This window comes from Corapipo altera, unplaced genomic scaffold, assembly GCF_003945725.1.
Source record: "Corapipo altera isolate COAL_440 unplaced genomic scaffold, ASM394572v1 0, whole genome shotgun sequence".
Classification (NCBI taxonomy): Eukaryota; Metazoa; Chordata; class Aves; order Passeriformes; family Pipridae; genus Corapipo; species Corapipo altera.
Window position 1 is genome coordinate 25,534,331 of NW_020884872.1, and position 16,451 is coordinate 25,550,781.

Consider the following 16,451-nt stretch of genomic DNA (forward strand, 5'->3'; position numbering starts at 1 on the left):
ACTAAGTTTTTTGTACTTAAATGCTTTCACCGTGACTTGATTTGTGAGTACACTGCAAGGTACTGGCACATAATCATAGAATCATTAAGCTTGGAAAAGACCATGTAAGATGATGCCCAAGTAGGAGCATTTAACGCTGCATCTTATTTGAACTATGAGCTCTTATGTAAAAGTGAGTAAATGTATTTCATGCCAATCTGAAGTACATGTGCAAATTACTGTCTTCTATATCTGTCCTTTTTTATTTTATTGACACCATTTTATTCACTCCAGACTTACTATGCTGTTCAAGATACAAAGGCATTTCACAATGAACAAGAAATCGATGCACTACATGCTACCATTGAATGTGAACAACCTCAGCCTGACCTTTATAAGTAAGAAAATAATTTTTACCTGTTTCATTTAAGGTACCCTAGCAATAAATTATAAAAAATATCATAATGAAAAGATGCTGTCTGCATCTGTCGGGTTGGAGGGAACCCCAGAGTGAACTGGAAGTCAGGTTAGTCTTTCATCCATACTCCTTTTCTGCAGGTCATTCACCCTCAGGTGTGCTGACGGGTGGTGGTCTCCAGAGATCACACAAAGCAATCCACTGGGGAGTGTGATGGAAATTTTAGAATATCAATTCCTTTTTAATCTGAAAATAGAAAAGAAATTAAGCTTTACTAATACTTAATGTATTTCTTGATGTTGGCACCCTTACTCAATCTGTATTTGAGAGAGCCCTATGCCACAGGCAGTTCTCAAGGAGCCTCCAGGGAAAGAGGGGTTGTTCTACAATGCGTAGAGGCTGCTTATGGCACCATCACTCATTCCTTTGCTTTCAGCATATTGTAGTTTATGTGTGCCCAGTTAAGTGGATTTACAGATTATATTATCTAGTTTTAACTAAAGTAACACAAAATGCTTAAGTGGCTTAAAAGGATTCTTGTAAAGAAACTACAGAATGAGAATAATAACATTTGAGCACAAATGAATAACAAGAAAATGGCAAATGGTTCTACTCCTGATATGAGAACTTTACCTTGTAATGTGGCTGATTAAGCTACTGTTAATTTAATCAAATTTGACAAGAAGTTGGCCAGAAAAAATTTAAATTGTCAAGACTATTTGGAATATGGATTTACATCTGCTGTTGTTAACCTCAGATCACGTACTTTGAGATATTAGCTAATTATATTAACTAATTATAGCATGAAACCTTCATGATTAGCAGGACACTTAAAAACTAAACATGCAGAACATAAAGAAAAACCTCTGCAGTTGTTTAAAGTCATGCAATACAAAATATTTTACAAAAGTAGTGTACAAAATTTCACTAAACCTACTGATAAATATTTAGAAGCCTCTTTTCAGGTTTCTTCCTTAATAGTGAAAGAGAAAAAGCCCATACTGTTGGGAAAACACTTGGTTTTTCTGCCACAGTAAAAATAGCTGAAATAAGACACAGAAAGCAATATGGTGACAAACAAAAATGTACTCTTTTGACAAATGTTGTTGGAAGATGCAGAGAAAACATTTCTTGTTTCTGAGGTGTGAAGGTACCTCTTTTCCCCAATCTCAGTGACCAAGAAACTGGTCTAAAAATCTGCATGGTAACAGATTCTTTAGAAAATCAAGTCCCTCAAAGGCTTAGTCCTTTTTTAAATACCTGGCTCACAAAGCAAATCATTGAAAGTTGAAGCTTATGCTATCTTAGATGGTGGAATTTGTTGACAGATGAATAATGAAAATGCTTGTTGGTAGAAAGCTTGAATCTCTGCTGATTTTTACTTGGCACTTTATCTCTCAACAAATCACAGTGGTGAATCTTTGTTTCCAAAGGCACATAGTATGATGTATCATAACAGACATACACTGTCTTTAGATGTGGCCCTAATGTGTTGTATGTTCTCTGAGCAGACAGGTTACCGATCCAGCGAACCTCAGAGGTTCCCTTTCAGGGTAACAGGTCCACCAGCTCCCCACAGTTTTCCTCTACCAATCATAACGCTAATGTCGGTCTTAATCCCCTTTGATTTGAGATCCAGTGCAAGTACAGTGTACTGAATCTGGCTAGAATGGCATCAGTTTTCTTTGTATCAGTTTTTCTAAATGAAACAGTGTTAATAGCACACCAGGGTATTAGCTATTGATGACAAATTCCTGCAGAGTGTCAAACTTTTTGTTCCTGGCTTTGCCTCTCCAGCAAATAGGCTGGGTGTGGGCAAGAGGCTGGGGATGGATGGCTGACCTCAGTTTACCAGAGGATATTCTGTGGCAAGAAAACTGGGGTGGGATAGTCTCCAAAGTAGCTGTTGTTGGAGACTGGCTGAAAATGGGCATGGTGATGGGAGGTGGTGAGTGGTTGCCCTTGTATCACTTGGTTTTTTCCCTTCACTTAATAAACTGTTATGGTCTTCCTTTTGCTCTTCTGATTCTCTTCCCTATCCTGCTGGAGAGGGAATGAGCCAGAGGCTAATGGGTTCTTAGCAGCTATCCAGTGTCAACCCACCACATACAGATAAGATGTACTTAGAGATATTCAGAGGGAAAATTACTTACTGGCTCTATGCTTTGGTTTGCTTTGGTTTTAATTCACTTGTAGGCTTTAGATGTTGTAAAGGATAGTAATTACACTGACTTATCTTAGGCAGTTTAGGGAATAAGTCTTCTTGCTATTTCTTGCTTCTGGGTCTACTTAGAAGATTTATCCCTAATTTTATAATCTGGTATATTTTTTTATATGCAAAATTTACACTGACTTCCCCTTCTGTATATATTTGTATTTACATGTTTTAAATGTGTATCAGTATGTATGTCTATGTTCTTGTTCATGTTCTGGATAACTTGAGCTTGTTCAGTTGGAAAATGCTCACTGTGATAAATACTTTCTAGAAAATATTTCTCAAATAATCTATTAGCAGTGCTGTTAAACTACTTGTATGTTTCCCTTTCAGATTTGTTGGTCGAATAAATGTTTACCATGATAGGAATGAGCCTACTGCAAGGTAGGGAAATCCAGAGTTTCTACATATTTAAACATTTTCACGGTTGAATAAATATCAATAATGAGAATTATCTTTGGTTCACCAGCATGGTGCTGCCTTGTCTTAATGATAGAATATTTTTCCTTAAAAAATTCCAGACTGTTATTTCATAAATCATAAATATTTCATTTTCCAATAATATTTTTCTGCTTTTATATTTTTGTTTTATTCACTTCAATTTTATTTGAAATATATTTAGTTTGTAAATAGTTGTAAATAAATAGTAAATAGTTTTTAAATAAATGTTGATAGGATCTTGATAACACTTGTACAATACTGCCTCATTAGCATGAGATCTTGGTAGTGCACTAAACAATACGAATAGTATCACTTGTTTATTTCTCTCATTTTTCTTCTTAGATATTAAAGAGTTTGAACACATCAAATAATCATGTTTAATTTTACTAAGGGTCTAAATGCCCATAGTGCTGTGTGTGCAATGAAGGCAACATCCAGCTTGCTGTACCTGATTTTGTTCGGGTCCTTGCCACATAGAGGCAAAGCAATAGGATGGAAAGCTGTTTGCTTGGGTGATACCCTAGATCCCAGCATATGGGGAGTTACTCAGTTCTGTCTCAGTGCCTTCCTAACCTCTTCAGATACCTTGTTTTCTGTCACAATCTGCTATAAAAACTGTTGATTGATCTGTGTCATTAATGTAACATCACTCCACTAGTTTCCTGGAACTAGTTTCAGGTTTTACATCAGAGTTATGACTCTGAAGTTCCTGTTTGTTTAGAATTTGTGATTTTGGGTTAGTTTTATACCACAAGAAAACTTTGAATAACATTCAAAAACACTGGACTTACTTCTTGTGGTTTTTTTCATTGCTGTAGGGGTAGAATCTGATAATTCTTCATGCAGTCTTTCTATAAAGTAGTCCTTGGTTTTGAACACCTATGGTGATTTATTTATTACATATCATGCTCCAAAATATTATTTAAACTGCATGGGTATCCTTACATTAATTCTCTTATGCCTCAATAAGTTATTTTACCTATATTCATTGACATGCTTTGAAATGTTTCCAAGAAGTATCTAAAGATACCTTATATGCCATTTATACTTAAAGTGGAAGAGTGTATTTTCCTTAATAAATAATTCTAGCATACAGAACACTATAGTTTATATAAGCCTAAAACAGACTTGAATCAGTATTTTTAAAAATAAGAACTGTGCAATTAGGATGATGAGTCTTTATTTATGTGCCTACACATATGGGTTTCAGGTGCATTGGTTCAAGATTCACCTTGTGAAATTATGAGCTTAATTTTAAGCATCTGATTGTTTATTTTTAATTTTCAAATATTACATATTCCTAGTAAGTTTGTTAAACAAAATAAAAGTATTTGAATAAAACTGATTTCCTGGTTTACATGACTTTCACCAAGGTCTGATGTTTTTCTCTAAATGTTTATTTTCTAATACTTATGTTTTGCAGGCCATTAGGATCTGAAAATCTGCTCCTTAGAGGAGCCACTTTAAAGAACACAGAAAGAATCTTTGGTAAATATTTATATTGACTGTTTGAATGGACACCAAATTAATAAGCAAACATGAAAAAAGGTTACAACCATACAGTTACTACTGGGCATATGATTTCTTTTAAGTCACTTGATTTACAACTTCTTAATAAGGGGTACTGATGCTGTATAGGAACACTTTAGCAGTTGAAAACTGTGACTAGAATGGGATTTAAATGCTGCTTAAAACTTCCCTCTAAGAACCAAGCTATTAAAGCCATTTCTAATTTTTGGGGTATCATCCAAATGTTTGTTCTTTTTCTTCAGACTAAAGAAAATTAAAGAAATGACAGAGTTTTATAATGTAGTGAATTGTGCTCTTATAAAGTTATTGTACTGTACAGTCTTTAGTAAACAAGTTGTCTAATTTCAGGTGTTGCTATCTACACTGGCATGGAAACTAAGATGGCATTAAATTACCAGGCAAAATCACAGAAGCGATCTGCTGTAGAAAAGTAAAATTTCTGTTATTTATTTTGGGGGTTGAAAACTGCATACTTGAATGGTGAAAATGGGATTTATTTTTTTTCTAACAGTGTATGTTTCATTGATTTAAATTAAAAAAAAAGAGGTAGGAGTTATGATTTTGCTTCTTTCTGAATATTTTTTAGTTATAATACCAGTCATATAAGGCCATATAAGTAAAGTTTCTCAAGACTGAATTATTATTAATGTTAAATGTTTAACAAATAAAGCCATTTTAATTTAACGCCTAGCTTTTTAAGATATGACATTTTGCTGTACCAGAAGACTTTTCTTTCACTGGTTAGAGTACACCTACTGACAGTTTTCCAAGGCTGTGTGTTTTATTCCCAAATCTTTGCTTGTGAAGACTAGCCATGAAGTGTTTTATTATGCTAACATTCAATGCTTTTCATTGCAATTAAGTCTTGAATTCAGTAAAAATAACTTTTTTAATGCACTTCACTTTTGGTGAGCTGCAGTAACACAGTGCTTGTCTGTGGTGTGTTTTCCATGGCTTAGCTAAAAATAGCAAGTTCCATATAGGCATGTGTAATGGGAAAGTAAGACACTACTATCCCTAAGGAATGAGCTGACAGTGGTCACTTACTGTTTTTACATTAGATTATTTTCTAGTCCTACTCTGCTATCTGAACTCATCAGCGCTGAGTAAGGGATCCAACCTTGTAAAAAACGAGATGTCATTTATTGAGGCAAGATGTACTGACCAGCTGACAGCCCTTCTCTTATGCAGTGACTAAGCAATGACGATGTGTCTCTTTCTGTTGTTATTAATGTGAACGTGGCTTTTAGGTCGGGCCCATCATTAATGAAAATATAATTTTAAATGCAAAATGTTCTTGTCCTTTTTTTAGATCTGTCTATTAAAACGTTACAGCTACAAAGCAAAATGTTCTTGATGGTTTTATATTTCTATAAAAGTACTTATGTGAGTGAGTTTATATTGATTCAGAGAAATGGCATAAAAAGGTCTGCAGAGGCAAGCCCGGTTATTCTGTTATGACTCTATCTATGCTATTGTTTTCACTAATATGCTAGTTTTGGTAATGTGTCACGCATTTTGGAAACAATTATAGCAGTTAACATTTTAAATAGAAAATAGTCCTCAATGTTTTTCTTCATTGGAAAAAGACCGTAGAAAAGTTATATACTATCTTGGTGGTGTTAAACTTGCAACAAAGATTAGGCTGAAGCACAAGTACATTTTTTAATGAACTCTATAGCTTATATGCTAATGGAATTCTTATTTTGCCCTTTTTTTTTTTTAGATCAATGAATGTATTTCTTATTGTATACCTCTGTATTCTCATCAGTAAAGCACTAATAAATACTGTTCTGAAGTATGTCTGGCAGAGTGAACCATTTCGTGATGAGCCATGGTATAATCAGAAAACAGAACCAGAAAGGAAAAGAAATTTGGTATGGAAGTAAATTAAAATACAAAAAAAGTTTCTCTAAACCCTTAATTTATAAGTATTTACTGAAAAGTATATACAACTTGCTTACTTACCAGTCATAAATTTTTTCTTTTTTTGCTAACAATGCTGATAGTGTGTTTGTAGAAAGCTTGTATATTAAATTTTTGCCCTTTAGTTGTATGTGTGAATTTAACTGATGAGAAAATGTCTGGCTTAGTATAGAAAGCTTCATGAAAGTGTTTTGGAGTTGCCTGTCATTTATGGAAATTACTAAAGGACTAACCCCTTGCAGAGAAATACAAGACTGGAAGGAGTCCGACAACTATTGGCAATCCTGTAACAGACATGTTTAAAAGAATCTACTGTGGGAATCTCTACAAAAATATCCCTCAAAAGCTGTCTCATGAGAACTAGAGGCCAGCATCAAGAGTTACCAGTGTCTGATGTTCTTACAGAAACAAGGTCGTTGTCCAGAATGGATACTCAGATGATCCAAAGTAATGAACTGAACCCTGAGCTACAGAAAGCACAGTATTATTTCACTAAATCCTCCCAATCAAACTAGGGGAAAATTTGCTTCCCTACCCTAAATGCATGATGAGCACATGCTAGCCAGGCATTTTCTAGATTTCTCATTGCCACCACTAGTATTACTTCAACACGCTCAGCAGGTTGACTATAGCTCCACCACTGAAAAAACTGAGCTAGGGTGTCTGCACATGTTCTACTTGTTCTGAGAGAGGGAAAGGAATCCCTTTATTTATTAATGAAATGCTGCCTGAAAGTTACTTAGTTTGGTAATACTTGGAAGAGTTGCTATAGTTCTACAATATTTTTTTGGTAATCTGTGAACATACATGTTATTTTTTCCCTTGTTCTCAAATACATCTTCACCACTCTCATTAGTTGCTCTAGAACTTTGCCGCAATGCTATGTATTCTACACCCATATGTCTAAAGAAAAATGCAAATTTAAAATCAACATTTTTATTTCATGCCAAATTAGTTGTGATGTTATAAACCATGAAGATCTACATCCTATGCTGAACTGGAGCTGTGAAGGGCACTGCTTACTGTTTTAAAGTTATCTGAAAAAAAAAAGTAAATATATGTAGTAATTTTTCAGTTTTTGATGGTACATGAAAAATCAATATTTTCATCTTGTTTCTTTGGCAGTTTCTTCGAGCTTTTACAGACTTCCTTGCATTCATGGTTCTTTTCAACTACATTATTCCTGTATCCATGTATGTCACTGTGGAAATGCAGAAATTTCTTGGTTCTTATTTCCTTACATGGGATGAGGAAATGTTTGATGAGGACACGGGTCTAGGACCACTGGTGAATACTTCTGACCTCAATGAAGAATTGGGACAGGTAAATTTCATTGAATGTTAATTTTTTTTCCCAACTGTCTCTAGTGCAGTTTATTTTAAAGTTGTTACTTAAAGGTGGGGATTTTTTAGGGGTTTCAATATTGAGGCAAAATGAATGTTTCCAGAGTGGTAACGTTGCCCATATGTATAACTGTATGTGCCCAGAATCCTCATTTAAGCTAACATAATTGTAGCATGGAATTCTGATACTACCCTAAAGACTATTCTGAGAGTAACTGATGCAAATCCAGGCATGTGCATTAAATACTAATCCCTGGGAAATTAAATTTGTGTGCATTTTGTTTCCATTTCTGTGAAGATAACTGCCAAAAGAAATGGTCGTCTTCCTTTCCTGAAAAAACCTGCATTAGGATCTTTCTTTAAAGATGTAACCCAGTAATAAACTCAGTTTTGTTCAGAGATGATGGAAAATCTCTGGTTATATTCCTGCTGTTTTTAATTTGTGCTCATTTGCAGATTGAGTATGTCTTCACAGATAAAACAGGAACGTTAACTGAGAACAACATGGAATTCATAGAATGTTGTATTGAAGGACATGTTTATGTACCACATGTTATCTGCAATGGCCAAATTCTCCATGATTGTACAGGCATTGATATGATCGATTCATCTCCAGGAGGAAGTGGAAAGGTATGATAACTCTTTCTATGCTCTCGTTTTTTCACCATGAAACATGAAAATTGAACTGTACTGATGAAGGGAATATGAGAAATACAACATTCTTTAATTTCACTAATCAAAGTAGATAACTTCATAGACATTTTTCCTTTTCTAGTTTAGAATAAGATGTAAAGACTTAATAGGAAGTTTCTTATCTTACTGCAAATGTAAGACTGAATTAAAACCCCAAAATACAGAACTTCCTCTGGTTAATAACTAAAGAAATGTAATAACTGGTTTCTGTTTAACATTAGCTACAGAGGGGAAAGCAAGGCAGGAAACTCCTCCGAGGGGAAGAGTGCTCAATGCAAGCACTTACTTAGTCATCACTGAATGGAGATGTGGCCAAAGAATGGTTTATGATCAAATTAAATTACTTTAAAATGTCATTTAATATAGCCACATCTGAAGTGTGATGCACATAGCATGTATATACTATGGCTCTTTTGCTGTGTAAATAAAAGTAAGTTGAAAGTTAAGGAGTCTTCACATGTCAACAGGTGAGCAGTGTGTAAGTGGGCAGAATACTCATAGACGAAGGAAAATATATTTTTATATATATCAATACAGTATCATATAATACTTTGGGCATACCCTTCACCCATAGCCCTCAGAATGTGGTCCAAAGTATGCTGTGTTTTTATCTTGGAATTACAGTGACAGTACACAAGGATAGGTTTCAGATATGAAAATAAGGGTATAACACAGCCAGGTATCCATGAAATAGAAATACCTTTCTGATGCAAATACCAAATAATCTGAAATTTTTTAGAAAGCATTTGGCTCCAGCTACCAAAATGTGTGCACTCAGGTAATTTATGTAGCTCCAAGAGGTGTTCAAGCTGCTTAAGAGACTGAAATCTGTACTCCCTGTTAAGACTTGTGCTCCAGGTGCTGCATCCTTCTGTGTGGACTCAGGACTCCTAAATTGTGCCTTGACTAGTATTTAATTAATATAAGTTGTTAAAGTTTAAGCAAAAGAGAAACACTTTGAAGCACATGGTGGTGCTCAGAGGAGGCAGAAGTTGCACACTCTCTTCTTTTGGGCAGCAGAAGCTTGACTCGCAGGGCAACACTAGTGGTAAAGGCAGCTGTGAAGCAGTTGTGTGGTTGCCATTGAGACTTGGCTGCCCATAAAGGGAAGGTGACCTGTGACACTGCCTTTGTCTGATAAGGAACAGCAGTAATGAGTTCACCTTCCAAAAGAAAAGTTTTCAAAGCAATACTTAAAAATGATAACACATAATGACAACCATTCTTTTTGTTTTCTAGGAGAGAGAGGAGCTATTTTTCCGAGCTCTTTGTCTTTGCCACACTGTTCAAGTAAAAGATGATGACAGTGTCGATGGATTGAAGAAAAACCAGCTCTCAAGAAGACCTTGTATATATATATCATCATCACCTGATGAAGTTGCTTTAGTTGAAGGAATACAGAGGTATGTATGTAATTAGGTATTATGCTTTTTTAATCTATGGATCTAATCACTGAAGTTCAAAATTGTTTTGAGCGCAAAAATTGTAATACAAAGCACCAAGTAATCTACAGTTGATAATTTTCTTAACATGTAGTCATAATTATTCATATTCTAAAATCAACTAAAAGCAGTTTGGGATTTTGGTGTTGGTTTGTTATGGGGTTTTTTTCAGAATATAAACTTGTTCTTAAAACCTTATTACATGCTTAAACTGGATAATTGTATCTTTGTTGTATTCATTCTCTAGATGTGTGTTTCATTTTGCAGACTTGGGTACACCTATCTAAGGCTGAAGGACAATTTTATGGAGATATTAAATCGGGAAAATAACATAGAAAAGTAAGTGGTTAAAAACAAAACAGACTGATGAAGAGTTTTTGTTGATGTGTTTAGTAAATCATTATTTCCTTATACATTAATTTTTAATCAGGAAAGTCAGAAACCTTACCTTTTCTTAGAAAAATAAAATATTGATAATTTTAATAAACCCTGGAGTTCTATATTTTACTTTGTCTAGTAGTTTGACATTGTAACCAGTACAAAATATTGATATGACAACAAAGATGTGGTGTGAGGTTTATGAGCTAATCTCATAGTTCCTAACAGTTTTAGAAACTGTGGGTATTTTTCCTTTTTAATATGGTAAAAAATATTTTCTTAATAGAAAATGGTGTTTACCCAATTTGTTGTTTACAAATAATCTGTAGAATTTACAGGAGAGTAATATCTGTAAAATAAATTTTTATAACTGGTTCAAAGAAATTTAAAACAGGTACTTTTTTGTTGTTGTTGTTGCTTTTCTTTGACATGTAGAATAAATTTTGTAGACCATAATATGAGTGAAATTTTCAATAACATTTAAGTAGTACAGCTGTTCCATGGGATGTAAATACTTTTGAAAACGTTACTTTATGCTTCTATAGATGTCTGCTGGTTAGGTCTGTTGTATATCTGGGTCTTCCTGCATGGATACTCTGCTAAGTATGCAGGTAGTCTTGGAGGCCTCCCCTATTTATTATTTGTAACGTGCTGTTTCATTCTGTACTAGTTTCATATTCCATAGTATTCAACATAATTTTCCACGTTAGAAGTCATGTTTTAATGCTTGAAGTCATAATAATCACTTTAGGGATCAGGAAAAACAGAGTTGTTTAAAAAATAATTCCGTTTCTGTTTCAGGTTTGAATTATTGGAGGTTTTGAGTTTTGATTCTGTGAGACGGCGAATGAGTGTAATTGTTAAATCTTCAACAGGTAGGACTGTCACATTCTGTTTCTTCTTAAATTTTTTGTTTCAGTTGAGTCTGTTTCAGGTTTATAAAAGAGTTAGACATTAATCAACAGTGTATGTGCCTTTCTTTGTAAAAGAGGAGACCAGACACTAGCATGGGTGCAAGTGTTATTAAAAAGTTGAAAGAAAACATTTTGAAAATGTGTTAATTTGGATGTTTTTTGAAGAAAGTATATTTGGTCATTCTGAATTCCATATGCTGTCTCTTTTAGGTGATATATTTCTGTTCTCTAAGGGAGCAGATTCCTCCATATTTCCTAGGGTTAAAGAAGGCAAAATTGAACAAGTACGATCCCGAGTAGAACGCAATGCAGTGGTAAGATTGCATTTTATTGATCTGTTCACGTGATATCCGTATCAAAAAGAAATTAAGTGTTCTTACCTCCTGCTTTATCTGCTAAGAGATTTGTCTTCCCAGGCACCAAGGTTATTCTATGCCAAAGTTCACTCATGCTGTGTGGGTAGCAGTCTGTGTTACTCCCTTATTTGCATCTGTCCTCCATCTTATCTTCCAAATGGTAGTTGTGGTACAATATAAATGCATTAGATATGTACAACACTATATTAAACCAGAGGTCATCAATTAGCTTTTTAGTATGACACTTTCATAATTGTGGTGGTTTGAATGAACTTTTGAATAAAAGAAAAGTGAAAAACTGTAAATCTCATTGCTAGTTTCAGTCCCCAACCTTAGCAACTGTGATTTGCTGCCTTTGATTGCTTTACAAGCTCTGGGGAAACAGTGCAGTGATCATTCATATCTTACATTTTTGCATGCTAAAAATCTGCTGTGAACTGGCTGATCACCTTTAAAAGAAATTCAGAACTTGGTTTTATCTAATAGGTAGTTGTGAAATACTGAATTTTTCTGTGTCCAAAAATATGTAGAACTCATTTGCAATGCAATATGGCTACTGGTCTTAAAAATAGCATAATATTTGCTGGCATCCAGTACTCAAACTGAAAAAAAAGTATTGTTACAAGTATGTGAAAAAAACCCCTACAGTGTCACCTGCTTTTGTTTTGAAGGGAAACTTCAGAACTCTCAAAGTGCTTTGTTTTAGTATATGAAACAGCTGAATGATAATCACAAGTGAAGAAGGCCAATGAAATTGAAAGTAGTGTTTATGTATCCTATCCATCCAATGTCTTTCAAGAAAGAAAGTCAGACCAACAGCTATTGTTTCATCATGGATAATTGGAAATAGGGCTGGCTTCTACATACAGAAGCCTCTGAAAGAAAATGCACCCGCCACCTGCCCTTATCAATAACAAGAAGCAGGGAGCTATTTTAATAATTCTCCGTCTTGATTTGGTAATAAGTAACTATAGAAATACCTTCTCGATTAAAGTTTAAGAAGATAAAGTGCCAGTTAAATCCTATTGTGAGAGGCAATGTATATTTGAAGTGGCAAAACTTTTCTGTGTTATAGGAGCTTTTCCCCACCTCACACAGTCTATATACTCCCTGTCTAATTCATCACACAGTCCAGAAGTCTGATACAGTCTGAAACACCTGCAGCTAATTTCTAGCTGACTGAAATGATACAGTTGGATTTTCACTTTCAATGTTGTCTGTGACGTTTTGTCCCTGTTCATGCCTCTGCTGCAACACAGCATCAAAATCAGACTCTGCAGAGCTACTATTTATATTATTGTTATTTATTCTGACTCATCCTGCCTAATTATACACATAGAGAAGGAAACCTTTATCTTGACTCTCCCTTCCCTGGTAATCTAATACATCCAGTTGTGTCACTGAGCTCTGTTTCTCTTCTGGAGGATTGAAGTTTGTCCCTCAGGTTGTAACTGCTTCCAGGGCAGCAGAGAATCAAGCTGAACCATGTTCTGTAGCAGTCTGTACTACATTCACTTCATTATAAATGTGACTAGTGGGACTCTTCGTGTTAGTAGTAAAATGATTTTTGTTTTTCAAATATTCCAGCGTAAACAACAAGAAGTCTAATAAGAGCTTTATAATATGTATTTTGTTTCTTTTGATTACATTCTTTAGGAGGGATTGCGAACATTGTGCGTTGCATATAAAAAGCTCACAGCAGAAGAATATAGCCAAGTACAGAAGCTGCTTCAGAATGCAAAGTTGGCCCTCCAGGATCGGGACAAGAAATTGGCAGAAGTGTATGAGAAGATAGAAAGAGATTTAATTTTACTTGGTGCTACAGCTGTTGAAGATCGGTTAGTATGTTTCTTAGTTTCTTATGTTTAGTGATGTTATCAAAGTAATTGAAGAGTCTTTTTCTGCATTAGAGACTTATTTGAAAAACCCTTTATTTGAATCAATTCCACACTCTTAGCTTGCTGAAGTTACACATGGTAACTTTATAATTTAGTAAGCTAGTAACAGTAGTTAGGTTTACAAAAATCAGTGTATTCGAGCCATTTGCAAGCAGTTCATGTAAATACTTCACTGATCAAATTATAAGGAAAAGGTTTGGAAGAAAGAACTACAATATGGACATTGAGGAAATAAAGGAAGAATAGAATCATTAGATCCTTAAAAGATTCGAAAACATGTACTAGTCCCCAGACATTTTTAGAGTCACACACTGGGGAAAATTCTTTTATCTGATAACTTCTATTGAAATTTTTTATTTAGAATATTTCAGTAAGAATCTCTGAATTTCTCATTTCCAAGCAATCTATCAATATGTGTTGTCAATTGACTTTACAGACTACAAGAAAAAGCTGCTGACACTATTGAAGCACTCCAGAAAGCGGGAATTAAAGTTTGGGTTTTAACAGGAGACAAAATGGAGACTGCTGCAGCTACTTGCTATGCTTGCAAACTCTTCCGAAGAAATACACAAATACTTGAGCTAACCACAAAGAAAATTGAGGAACAGAGTTTACACGATGTGCTTTTTGACCTAAGCAAAACTGTCCTAAGACAAAGTGGCAGCTTAACCAGGGATACTTTCTCAGGGTAAGGAAAAAGTTGGATTTTCAAACCAGGAATGTGGTGCTGTGCATTTCTTAAACAATGAAATGATGACCAATTGCGTTAAGAACATAGTATGTTTCAGTTTCTGTTGCTAAAGTGTGAATTATTGTATGACAATTAAGTATGTTTGTTCTACATAAATTTAAATTTTCAGTCATAGTTCTCTATCTTACTTATGTTACTGCTTTAACTATTTAAAGAAAAATCACAACTGGTATTGCAATTACTTGTTTTTCCACTGCAAAACTGTTTATTCTTGGGAAAAAAAAAAAAAGAGGTTATAAAGCAAAATACTGTTTCTGACTTCTACAAAGGAAGTAGATATGATATATTCGTGTCATCAGTGTTAGTATATGATATAACTTTCTTGATAAGACCAAGACCACAGAGAGCAGCAATATATGCTCTTTCTAGGGAAGATTGTGCTACATTTACAGAACAGATGAGGACCAAATCTTCTGGTCTACATAAAAATACTTCAAGTGACCTAAATCATAAAGAAATCATTGACTTCTGTGTATTTTGAATTTTCATAGAAGTATAGGTATCATGTATATAGAAGTGAAACAACATGAAATAAGATAAAAAATAGCATTAAAAAGAAAAAAGTACGTATACTGTAGTTAAATCTCATACAGGCAGTAAATTAGGCTGCTTGTTTGAAGGTTTATAGCTGGTACACATTGCTTGCTTTCCCTGCCCTCCCGCCCTAAAAACAAGAATTGAATTTTAAAGCACTTTTAGCATCTTAAGATGTTAGGAGTTTACTGGGCTTCCAGACATAATGGTGCATATTTTATTTGCTTTTCTTTTTAATATGGAACCAACTAGCAAGCACATTGTATATGCATTTGTAATCAGTTTGTAGTAAAGGAGCAACAAGCTAGCAAGCATTTGTGATATTATTTTAGCAGAGAGTTTTTATAACTCTTAGCCTTACAGCTTGAATCTCTGGGCCAGAGCATTTTTCTTAGCTCTCCTTACACTTCAAACCCCATTGGTCTAATGAAGAACATTTGTATGTTCAGCTAAATAAATATTCTCTGTCATCTGTACCACATTTAGCTGAAATTCCATAGGCCTTACAAGGTATGATTAAACGTGTTTGTTTAACTTTTTATGCAATACCAGTTTTCTAAATGTTAAAACTTTTTAGAATTTTTTTGCCTTTGGCCCCACTGTTGGAGAATGTGCTAAGACAGTAATAGCAGGATTCTGCCTGTATATTCAAATTCAGGCTGAAAATATTTCACAATAACATGCCAAACATTCAGTACACTGCCTGAACTTGGTAACTTTTTAGTTATCATTAACTTTTTGGTATCATTGTACACTAATGGCATTGATCTATTTGTGCCAATGGTAGCAAAGTGCCAAACATATCTGTGAACTGTTATTAAACATAGCTCATGGTACTTTATATTATTTGCCAAAAATAACTTGTGTTCTAGTAGTGAAGATGGAGACACCTAAAATACATTGCTGTTAATAAATATGGTGTTTTCCTCACAAACACTGGTCCTGGTGAAACTATGTTTGTTGAAACCCCATGCACAGTCATATAACCTTGGAGCACTGAAAAGTGAGTAAAAATAAACCTCAGTGTATGTTTATACAATCTTCACTGTTGAGCTGAAGCCTGAGGCTGCTATGTAGTGCAGGCAAAGGCAAGGGTGCTCTGAAATAACTTGTTCAGATCCCTCAGAAAACGGCTCTTGTAATGTGGACCATCTTCCTGCATTGTTCAGCATATGTTATTGGGATAAACTGCTTCATGCAACCATGCTTGCACTTCTAGCAGGTATACTGGTAATAGATTTTTATATATATAATACTATATTGTAATATTATAGGTAACATATATAATTATTATATTTTAAGATTAAAATTAAGTTATGCCTGTATGAGACTTAGCCACCACACTGAATGCAAAGTATTCCTACTGTGAATGTAACCTTATCTATCCAGACCAACAAGTCTCTCTGGCATTTTCTTCAAAGCATGGTTTACTTCTTTAATGTAGACCCTTAGGAAAAGAAAAATATTGTTTTCCTCATCAGAGTAGATTTCAGAGTATAATGGCCTTTCCCTCTAACTTTTTTTCTCTATGTTACGGAATGTCCACAAAATTAAATTTATTCCTGCAACTTGGTTTACCTCACTGCAGTTCTTGGAGCCCTTTCAAACCAAACTGAAAGGTCATTAATTATAC

General features: G+C 34.5%; 1 protein-coding gene across 4 annotated transcripts in view; it reads left to right on the top strand.

Moving 5' to 3' along the window:
* ATP11A (ATPase phospholipid transporting 11A) overlaps positions 1–16,451 on the top strand; it is a 112,650-nt gene that overhangs the window by 70,776 nt on the left and 25,423 nt on the right. For all 4 annotated transcript variants that reach the window (XM_027640199.1, XM_027640204.1, XM_027640212.1 and 1 more), the window contains exons 7-19: positions 274–377; positions 2,946–2,996; positions 4,477–4,541; positions 4,932–5,013; positions 6,310–6,460; positions 7,635–7,832; positions 8,309–8,482; positions 9,785–9,948; positions 10,255–10,326; positions 11,167–11,240; positions 11,490–11,593; positions 13,292–13,473; positions 13,970–14,221. In XM_027640199.1, the coding sequence (XP_027496000.1) occupies positions 274–377; positions 2,946–2,996; positions 4,477–4,541; positions 4,932–5,013; positions 6,310–6,460; positions 7,635–7,832; positions 8,309–8,482; positions 9,785–9,948; positions 10,255–10,326; positions 11,167–11,240; positions 11,490–11,593; positions 13,292–13,473; positions 13,970–14,221 (1,673 nt within the window). The remainder of the gene's footprint in view (positions 1–273; positions 378–2,945; positions 2,997–4,476; positions 4,542–4,931; positions 5,014–6,309; positions 6,461–7,634; positions 7,833–8,308; positions 8,483–9,784; positions 9,949–10,254; positions 10,327–11,166; positions 11,241–11,489; positions 11,594–13,291; positions 13,474–13,969; positions 14,222–16,451) is intronic.